This window comes from Chironomus tepperi, unplaced genomic scaffold, assembly GCF_022539635.2.
Source record: "Chironomus tepperi strain 1889 unplaced genomic scaffold, CSIRO-AGI_Ctep_v1 contig_486, whole genome shotgun sequence".
NCBI lineage: Eukaryota > Metazoa > Arthropoda > Insecta > Diptera > Chironomidae > Chironomus > Chironomus tepperi.
Genome location: NW_027226608.1, coordinates 641,892 through 653,083, shown reverse-complemented (window position 1 = coordinate 653,083; position 11,192 = coordinate 641,892). Strand labels below are relative to the sequence as shown.

Genomic DNA, 11,192 nt, shown 5'->3' with positions numbered 1-11,192 from the left:
GCTTCACATCACTTAGTTACTTAATATAACTTCCTCTCAATTTAAATTTATGACCATCAACTCAATCATTTGTGAACAAGCAATAATGTGTCCCAGTCTACCATCCACATACATCCAAAATATACAGACTAAGACATTTTCAACCCCTCAACCTCCCCCACATAGTCGAGCATCAATAAATCAATGAAGACAGGCACAACATTGAAAAAGAATATGAAAAAAAGGCACTCGAGCGTGTAGTTGGTCGTAGCTTCTTGTGCCACTTCAGTATATATATGCTTTATAGTTGCCAAAACTTACTCTTCTGCCTATAATTGCCATGCCTTATCATTTTCACATCCCGAAATATTGTTATTTACTCTTTTATTACAATTTATATCCAGTTGAGTGGACTTTAAGGTCGACTTTTATGCTTTGTCAGGTTCTTATTAAATCTCAGTCTTAAATGTCATCCACAAAATTTTTTTTGGACTTGACGGCTATCATGCTTAAATGAGAATTTATATGAAATGCCCTTTTTTTTTGACCCTTGATTTTTTCGTGTGCTGTGCTTCTTCTTGTTTTTTGTTGAACATCTTCACGCGATTGTAAGATTAGAGCTGTGAATGGGTGTTGAGTAGACGTTTGTTGGAGGGGGGGATGGTGCGTCTGGTTTGGGACACAGCAATTTAGAGAGACTGGCCGAAACAGGCCGAAAGAAGCCGAGACAGGCCGAAAGAGGCTGAGAAAGGCCGAAAGAGACCGAGAAAGGCCGAAAGAGACCGAGAAAGGCCGAAAGAGACCGAAAGAGACCGAGAAAGGCCGAAAGAGGCTGAGAAAGGCCGAAAGAGACCGAGACAGGCCGAAAGAGGCCGAGACACGCCGAAAGAAGCCGAAACAGGCCGAAAGAAGCCGAAACAGGCCGAGACTGGGCCAAAGATGCCGAAAGAGACCGAGAAAGACCGAAAGAGACCGAGAAAGGCCGAAAGAGACCGAGAAAGGCCGAAAGAGACCGAAAGAGACCGAGAAAGGCCGAAAGAGGCTGAGAAAGGCCGAAAGAGACCGAGACAGGCCGAAAGAGGCCGAGACACGCCGAAAGAAGCCGAAACAGGCCGAAAGAAGCCGAAACAGGCCGAGACTGGGCCAAAGATGCCGAAAGAGACCGAGAAAGGCCGAAAGAGACCGAGAAAGGCCGAAAGAGACCGAGAAAGGCCGAAAGAGACCGAAAGAGACCGAGAAAGGCCGAAAGAGGCTGAGAAAGGCCGAAAGAGGCCGAGACAGGCCGAAAGAAGCCGAGACAGTCCGAAAGAGGCCGAAACAGTCCGAGATAGTCCCAAACAAGCCGAGACAGGTCAGAGAGGACGAATAAGGACTAACTTTACAATTTTTCCCGTTACATAACTTACAAACGCCCCCCAAAAAGCCAAAAAAAAAATTTCTTTATGATTCTTTGTAATTTTCTCACCCCGGCGAGTCTTAAGAATTGGAAATTACAAGGCGAGAAGCTGAAAAGCAAAAAAAGACTCTTAATGAATGTCAGTCGACGATTTAATGAATGAATTTATGCGGATGGCAAGAAGAAGAAAACATCAAAGAATGTGGATGAATTGTAAGTTTGTTTTGGGTATTTTTTTTGGGATTTGTTTTGTGGTTGTTTGAGGTATGAAAACAGATTTGTGGTTGGAAAGATGGAATTAAGGATGAAAATTGACACGTGCGGTAGGATTTTGAGAGATTAATGAGTTATTTGGGGAATGGAGCGCTTGTCTGTGTTAGGGTTTCTGAGATGAAGACCGAAGACAACCGAAGACGACTGAAGATGACCGAAGACAAACGAAGATGACCGAGGACAACCGAAGATGACCGAAGACGACCGAAGAGGAACGAAGAGGAACGAAGATGACCGAGGACAACCGAAGATGACCGAAGACGACCGAAGAGAAACGAAGATGACCGAGGACAAACGAAGGAAAACGAAGATGGCCGAAAACGTCATCCTTTCCTTTTATTGTCCTCAGCTTTCACACAAATTCAAACTAAACCACAAAATCTCCAAAAATTCCACAAACTTTAATCAAAATCCAACCAAAGCTTTCCTGCACGAGATCACCATCAATAACTTTCAATGTCTATAAACATTAGCTAAAAACTGTTCAAACCTCATAAATTTTAAGTATTTTTGATCCTTTTTTACTTTCGTTCCATTTTTCATGTCTAATCTTTCTCTTTTTTTTTACCTTTTTTTTCTTCTTAATAAAAGCCGAGAAAATAAATTTGTAAACCGTAAATTGTGAAATGTGTAGGAACATCGAATGGAAACAAGCTTAAAAACATCCTCTCAATCTTGATCTCATCATGCCAACATTATGTTTCTTTTTTTAACCTTTTTTTGATACTTTTCGGATGTAAAAAAAATTAGTTTTAAATGTCGGTGACCGACCGACCTTTTTTTGCTAAATTTTGTTCAGATTTGAGTTCTTTTAAGTAAGTTTATCAATTTTTTGAGTGTGTTTTTCTATGTAAATGTTATTTAGCATAATTTAGAGATGGTTTAATGAGTCGTGATGATGGTTCTGTTAAGGGTTGTTTGGCATGGCTTGCTCTTTGAGGTTTTTTGACATCTTTAATGAGCACTTTTTTTAGGTCAACATTAAATTAATTAAAGTAATAATTTAAGGAATTTTATTGGAGCTTTCAATGTGTTTTAATAATTATGAAAGGAAATGATGTGCGTTAGTATCGGGGGACGACATTAATGTTTTCCTTGAATATGACGCATGTGACTTATCTTTAGGACAGCGTTAGTAAGGAGGATAATATCAGGATGAGGACAAGATAAACACAAAATGGGAACGGGAAGAGCCAGAGGAAGCCGCAGGGAGTAAAAAGCAGTCGTGAAAGCCGAGGAGAGCCGAAGAGAGCCTAATGGAACCTAAAAGAGCCGAATGGAGCCGAAGAGAGCCGAATGAAGCCGACGAGAGCCAAATAGAGCCGAGATGAACCAGTAGAAAGTTTGCTGAGGACATGGATGCAGACAGGAAGAAAGCAAGATGAATAAAGGATGGGAATAAAGGGAAAGAATGGAAATATTTAGACAGGAAGAGGAGGGAGACAGAACGTGGACATTTGGACAGGATGAGCGCCAAAGTCAAGAAATTTCAACAAATCCAATTCCTCCAATAACCCCTGTCACCCCAGCACTTCCAAATCCACTCATCAGACAACAATATCAAGTCCACCAACTCACATCGCTCTCCCCTATATCCAAATAAACTTGAAATATCACTCAAGTGTAACGAAAAATTTGTGAGAAAATGTCTTCATAATCTCGTTTTCATGAATAATGAAGAAACTGCTGACTAGTCAGCAAATCTTTCAGTCATGAATAATTCAAATTTTTTGTCTGTTTTTGGAGCTGCAAAAAAAAAGTCAAATTTTGATTTCGAGCCATATGTTTGACTTTCATTGTTGCTGCTAAAGAAGCTGATTCTTAATTTTTTATTAATTTTTCATAATCGGAGATTAAATTTAGTCAATTTAGGATGAGATCTTTTGTTTGGATTGATTTTTGAGGGGTTGCTCCATGCCAATATTACCCCGGTCTGTTGCCCCATGCCTATGTTACCCCGGTCTGTTGCCCCATGCCTATGTTACCCCGGTCTGTTGCCCCATGCTGATGTTACCCTGGTCTGTTGCCCCATGCCAATGTAACCCCGGTCTGTTGCCCCATGCCTATGTTACCCCGGTCTGTTGCCCCATGCCTATGTTACCCCGGTCTGTTGCCCCATGCTGATGTTACCCTGGTCTGTTGCCCCATGCCAATGTAACCCCGGTCTGTTGCCCCATGCCTATGTTACCCTGGTCTGTTGCCTCATGCCAATGTTACCCCGGTCTGTTGCCCCATGCCAATGTTACCCCAATCTGTTGCCCCATGCCAATGTTACCCCGGTCTGTTGCCCCATGCCAATGTTACCCCAATCTGTTGCCCCATGCCAATGTTACCCCGGTCTGTTGCCTCATGCCAATGTTAACCCGGTATGTTGCCCCATGCCAATGTTACCCCGGTCTGTTGCCCCATGCCAATGTTACCCCAATCTGTTGCCCCATGCCAATGTTACCCCGGTCTGTTGCCCCATGCCAATGTTACCCCAATCTGTTGCCCCATGCCAATGTTACCCCGGTCTGTTGCCTCATGCCAATGTTAACCCGGTATGTTGCCCCATGCCAATGTTACCCCGGTCTGTTGCCCCATGCCAATGTTACCCCAATCTGTTGCCCCATGCCAATGTTACCCCGGTCTGTTGCCCCATGCCAATGTTACCCCAATCTGTTGCCCCATGCCAATGTTACCCCGGTCTGTTGCCCCATGCCAGAGTCGCGTCGGTTTGGTACCCCATGCTAATGTTAGCCGACTCTACTTCGACCTCTGCTCACAAATCTCTTAATACATTTAATTAAGTGACAAAATCTCTCCTTCCTGCTAATCAATTCCAATTTGCAACTCAAATCTCATTACAGAATTCATGTCATATTAATTTATAAACAAATGCAGCTACAGCTACAACAACAACAATGCAAATTGCAAGCAATTCCAACACTAAAACAAAAAGTTTTTTTTTTATCAGCTGATTTGTGCTGTTTACATTGTGTACGTAATAATTTAGCACATTTTTCTCTCTGAGTGAACAAACTTAATGGATGTGAATGTGTGTGAGACAGACACAAAAAACAGTACAGAAACTTATCGCATGACTCACTCAATGTGTAGCTCAATATTCTCTGTTATTTCTTTATGTGCATTGACTATTGTGGATTTGAGACGTTTAGATCTTAAATTGTGATCTTTTGTTTAGTTGTTTTATTAATTTTGGTGCTTATTTTAGTGATTTTTAAGGAATAGATCTCAAAAAAGTGTTGAATTGGTGCTTAAAATATTGAAAAAATAGAGAAAATTGTGAAATTGATTAAAAACTGAAGGAATTTTGACAAAAAGTGATAAAATACCATCAAAAATACAGAAAGTGTTCAGGTTGACTAAACAAGAAGTTTCGGAAGTTTATTAAACTGTGTCAAAATATTCAAAAAAGTGAGAAACTTTAACTCAAAATTGATTGAATTTTGTCAGTTGTTCGTCAAGTTTCCATCAAGTTTGTAGCGAAATTCGACTATATTTGGCAAAATTCTATCAAAATTCTGACGAAATTCAACCAAATTCGACTGAATGCTGGAAAAATTTGACAAAATTCTGACTGAATTCTGACAAAATTTTAACCAAATGCTGACTAGATTCTTGCAATTTTTAGATAAATTCTGACCAAGTTCTGACTAAATTTTCACAAAATCTGACTAAATTCTGACATAATTCTGACTTCATTCTGACTTCACTCTGACTAAATTCTGACAAAATTGACTAAATTCTGAATAAATTCTGACAAAAATTGACATAATTCTGACTAAATTCTGACAAAAACTGACTAAATTCCAGCTAAATTTTGACCAAATTTTTACAAAAACTGACTATATTCTGACAAAATTCTGACTTAATTCTAAAAAATTCTGACAAATTCTGACTAAATTTTGACCAAGTTCTGACATAATTTACTAAATTCTGACAAAAACTGACAAAATTCCAACAAATTCTAACAAAAATCTTCTAAATTCCTCAGAAAAACCACAATTCTACCAAAAAACAAGCCACATCTACCCAGACACCATCCAATTTCGACAGCAAACCTAACAAAACACATCCAAAATCATGTCTGACAACAATGGCATGAAGAACCTCGTTCTAACCATCAACAAACTCCAAGAAACTTTTAAAAATCTCAATGTACACATGGACATTGATTTACCACAAATTGCTGTTGTTGGAATTCAATCGTCTGGAAAATCGTCTGTTCTAGAGAAGTTTATTGGCAGGTGAGTTCGGTGCTGTTATGTTGAAAATTTGGGTTTTTGGGGATTATTATTTGGAAATAATTGGGGAGTTGATTTGGTGGGATTAGTGGAACTTCCTCAAGTATGAATGGGTATTAGTGGACATATCAGATTCATGGGGACATGTGATGAGTTCCAATGGGAAATTTGAAGCTTTATTCATATTCTCATATTTGAGGAATTTATGAATCTATGATAAGTAAGCATGCTAATGAATCACGTCAGCTTAATTTGCATCATCATTTTATCACAGCTTACTTAATTACTAACTTCCTTTACATGTTCATCATACATGACTATGCGCCTATATTCAGAATCATTTAGACCTAGATCCCATCAAGACCCCCTGTCCTAGATCCCCCTGTCTATTTGTAATGAGTTGATATCGATGAGGAGCCCTGACAGGCCAAGACTGCAGTTTCAGACAATTGTTACCACCAAGGTGTCGCGCGACACACAGGTTGCCCACCACTGTGTTAGAGGATGGGGTTGTTTTGGGGATCAGCAGGCTTAAGGTCTCTTCATCAGCTCTAAAATCCCCAAAAAATTGTATTTCATAACAAATGTTATTGAATCTTTCCTACAAAAAAAAGCATCAGACTTCCTCAAAAATTGCCATAATTTTGAATCCAATCTGCATGTTTAATACTGACGTAGTTGGTAAATCCATGAATCTTTAATACTTTAGACCTCAATGCTTAAGAACAGTGTTGTCCAACCTGTGTGCCACGACACACATTCGTGATAAACCACAACCAAACCCACACAACCTATACGATTCTTGCCAATTTCAATAATTCTTGATAATCCTCAAAAGTGCCACGACACCCAGTTTCCCCACCACTGCTCTATATTAAACAACTCATGACTCACATATACATGTAATAGATAAGATGCCGCTATCTCAATTGTTATTTATTCTTGGTAGTGTTGAATTACCTCAAGGTTGTTATTAGTAAAAAGAGTGAGCAATTCTTATGTCTGTATTAGTGACTTAAGTTGCATTTACAAGAAAAAAAAATTGAGCATTTTGTTGAGTCAAATTAGCTATAATGACTAAGTCTTGAGATTTTGAGTAATTATTGACGTGGTATTAAGTGTGAGTTGGAGTTGGATGAGAGTTTTGGATGTTGGGTGTTTAATCATGTGCGATAGAATCTCAGAGAGGATAGATTGACATGTGTTTGCTCTAGATTCATCTAGATCAGTGCTGGGCAACATGTGTGCCGCGGCACATCTTGGTGGTGAGTCTGGGTCAAAACCACACACGGCACACGATTCATTGCATTTTTGCAGCTTACTAGAGTGTCGCGGCACACAGGTTGCCCACCACTGCCCCAAATCCATGTCAGCATCCATGCTCCACCCCGCCTTCCTCCCTTAGACCAACCCCATCCTCCCACAAAACCCTTACTAATCCAAATTCTTCTTCATTATCTTCCAACAGAGACTTCCTCCCGCGAGGCTCCGGAATTGTCACACGACGTCCACTCATTCTACAACTTATAACACACACCGATGAATATGCCAAATTTGATCATACTGAAGAAGTCTTCAGGAATTTTGAGAAAGTTCAAAAGGAAATAACCCAAGAGACTGATCGAGTTGTTGGAACTAATAAAGGAGTATCGAACATTCCAATTGTGCTGAAGGTCTTCTCACCAAATGGTAAGTGACTTTGTGTTGGTAGAGTGAATTTAGAAAAGTATACTATTTTGGGTATACTATTTTGAGTATACTCTTTTGAGTATACTTTTTTGAGTGTACTATTTTGAGTATACTTTTCTGAGTATACTTTTTTGAGTATACTTTTTTGAGTATACTTTTTTGAGTATACTCTTTTTAGTATCCTACTATACATAATAATTCCTCATTCTCAATTTCCAGTCCTCAATCTAACCCTCATCGACCTACCCGGCATGACAAAAGTCCCAATCGGTGACCAACCCCAAGACATCGAACACCGTATCCGTTCAATGATTCTCGACTTCATCAAGAAAGAGACATGCTTAATATTAGCCGTAACACCAGCAACAATGGATCTCGCCAACTCAGAAGCACTCAAATTAGCACGTGAAGTTGATCCAAATGGCAACAGAACCATCGGTGTCATCACAAAACTTGATCTAATGGATAAAGGAACTGATGCTGTTGAAGTGCTCGAAAATCGTCAATTGCCACTTAAGCGCGGTTACGTTGGTGTCGTTAATCGCTCACAAAAGGATATTGATGATAAAAAGGACATCAAAATAGCTGCAAAAGCTGAATTGGAATTTTTTAAGACACATCCATCGTATCGGCACTTGGCAGATCGTATGGGAACTGATTATCTACAGCGTGTCTTGAATAAGCAATTGAGTGAGCACATTTTACAGAATTTGCCAGCATTAAGGGAGAAGTTGAGGAAGTTGCACATTTCATTGGAAATGGAATTTAAGTCAACGGAAGTGACGTCAAATGTGAGATTGCTGAATGAGTAAGTTTTGGGGGTTTTGAGGATGATTATGAGGATATTAAGCTGTGGATTTGTCATTTTAGGATAATTTCTAAGTTTAAATTGGATTTCCGTGGTGAGCTTGATGGATATGGAGGGTCTGTTACTAAATCTAATGAGCTGACTAGTGGGACAGAAATCAACCGGATCTATAATGAAGAGTATGTCATCCTTAGTATACTATTTTGAGTATACTTCTTTGAGTATACTTTTTTGAGTATACTTTTTTGAGTATACTTCTTTGAGTATGCTTCTTTGAGTATACTTTTTTGAGTATACTTTTTTGAGTATACTAATTTGAGTATACTTTTTTAAGTATACTTTTATGAGTATACTACTTTGAGTATACTCCTTTGAGTATACTTTTTTGAGTATACTATTCTAAGTAATCTTCAATCCTCCCCCATCTTAGACTCCGCAACGAAGACTTCAACCTCAACTTTGACGAAGATTCATTCCGCGAGGAAGTTGCCATGACAATTCGCAACACCAACGGCATGTACAGCAACATATTCATTCCAGAAAAGGCCTTCGATAAAGTCGTCGTAACATTTATAAGTAAAATGAAGGAACCATGTCAAAAGTATGTCTCAAAAATCAGTTCAATTCTACAAAATAACATCATAAGTCACACAGAGAAGCTCTCAGGTCATCCAGAACTGCGCGAGGAATTGAGGAAGCTAATAATTTCTTATATTATTGAGCGTGAGTCACTGTGTAAGGAACGAATGATTGAAATGATTGACGAGGAAATGTCTTACATTAATAAATTACATGATGACTTTAAAATGATTGAGGAGAAGGAGGAGGCAGTCGAGAGTACGGGCGATGAGATTGAGAGGAAGTTCACACATATTGGATACTTGTATTTGACGACTGGACGGCTGAGTCGTGCTGGTAAGAATTGACAATCGACGACCAATTTTGGATCTGAATTTTGATACATTTTTTTAGAAAAATTTTGGTTCGTTTTGACATCAAACAGCTTGTCGTGGTACAAGGATGACACTGAGAAGGAGGTCGAAGGGTTTGTGCTGCTCGGGAACTTGAGGATTGCTGACCATAAGGGATTGAACTTTAGACTCGTTGATGCTGATGGAAAGAATGTATTCAAGGTAAATAGTATACAATTAAAAGTATACTAAAAATAGTATACTTAAAATAGTATACTCTTTGGAGTATACTTGAAAGGGTATACAATTTGAAGTATACTTAAAAGAGTATACTTTTTGGAGTATACTCAAAAAAGTATACGATTTTTAGTATACTACAAAAAGTATACGCTTTTAAGTATACTATAAATAGTATACGCTTTTAAGCATACTTAACCATACTAACCCACCATTCCCCTCCACCCCCCAGGACATCAGTGCCCTCAGAATCACTTGCAAAACCCCAAACGAAGCCAGTGAATGGGTGGATATGCTTCAATCAGTTGGCGTCAGTAATTTAAAGAGTTCAACAATGAGACTGAATGGAAATTCACCCGAATCAAGTCTATGGCATGTTCCAGGTGTGATTGAGCCACAAAAAGAGGTAGAAAAGAAGGGATTGAAGAAAATTACAAATATTTTGAAATCTAAGCACTTTTCGAGTGTAAGTTTGAGATTGTGTGTGGCTATATGTGTGTCTTATTGTGGATATGCTGCTTACTAAGCTGATTTAATGTCTATTGCAGTCAAAGACACCAAAAAACACCAGAATTAATCAACAAGTTGAAACAATCAAAAATTTAGTCATCAATTATCTGGAAATTGTCGTGAAAAATGCTAAGGATAGGATTCCTAAAATGATAACGTGGCTTCTTATCACAAATGTGCTGAATTATATGGATCAGAACCTCGTTGCACATTTCTATGAAAATGAACTTGTGGTGAGTAATTTTTAGACTAGGATTTGACCAAGACCAAGACTAAGACCCCAAGACCAAGACCAAGACCAAGACCAAGACCAAGACCAAGACCAAGACCAAGACCAAGACCAAGACCAAGACCAAGACCAAGACCAAGACCAAAACCAAGACCAAGACCATATAAATATCAAGATCAAGATCAAGACTAAGATCAAGATCAAGATCAAGAACAAAGATCAAGATCAAGACCAAGACCAAGAAAAAGATCAAGACCAAAGTCATCCAGGGAAGTCACCCTAGGTAGAGACTATCCAAGTGGGCAAGTCTCGATCATGGTCTTGGTTTTGGTCACTATCTTTTGAATTAGTCGAGACCAAGACTTCAAGAAGCCTTAATCTATCACTGCTAAAAATGATGTTTTTGGAATCCATGCGCTATTTTTGGAAGAACCCTTTAATGTCTACCAAAAATATGACGCACAATAACCCCAAAATTTTCAATTTTAACTAACTTCATCTTTGTCTTTTTTAGGACTACGTAATGCAAAAGTCACAATATGAACAGCAACGGATCGAGAAACTACAAAATATGTACAAAGCATGTAAAGAAGCTCTTAAGATCATCGGTGAGAATTATTAGAATATTATTGAAATTTTGTGAGATATTTTAAATGTTTTGTTTATCATTTTCAGATAGTGTCTATGGAAATATGTCAAAAATAGCAAATGGTGCTCAATAATGTTAATTGTGGTTCTTTACTTAATTAAATACGTAATAAAATTAGATAAAAAAAAATAAATAAAGTTAATGAATAAAAATTGTTAAATTTTTTAATTTTAATCATTTTGTCGCGTATTTAGTTCATTAGTTTCAGATAAGGCTTCTCGATGCCGAGATCGTGACTCCTCGAAAAGTCTTGGTCTTGATCTC

At 38.5% G+C, this 11,192-nt stretch overlaps 2 protein-coding genes across 2 annotated transcripts; both read left to right on the top strand.

The window, feature by feature from the left end:
* Positions 1–918: 918 nt before the first annotated feature.
* Positions 919–1,380, top strand: LOC139099747 (octapeptide-repeat protein T2-like). Its single transcript, XM_070652262.1, has one exon. It carries the CDS (start codon positions 919–921, stop codon positions 1,378–1,380), a length of 462 nt encoding a protein of 153 aa, XP_070508363.1.
* A 3,413-nt stretch (positions 1,381–4,793) lies between these two features.
* LOC139099866 (dynamin-like) lies at positions 4,794–11,102 on the top strand. Its single transcript, XM_070652413.1, has 11 exons — positions 4,794–5,065; positions 5,646–5,898; positions 7,364–7,584; positions 7,804–8,392; positions 8,455–8,571; positions 8,823–9,307; positions 9,365–9,525; positions 9,773–10,006; positions 10,089–10,283; positions 10,794–10,887; positions 10,955–11,102. Exons 2-11 carry the CDS (start codon positions 5,735–5,737, stop codon positions 10,999–11,001), a joined length of 2,307 nt encoding a protein of 768 aa, XP_070508514.1. The 5' UTR covers positions 4,794–5,065; positions 5,646–5,734; the 3' UTR covers positions 11,002–11,102.
* Positions 11,103–11,192: the final 90 nt, after the last annotated feature.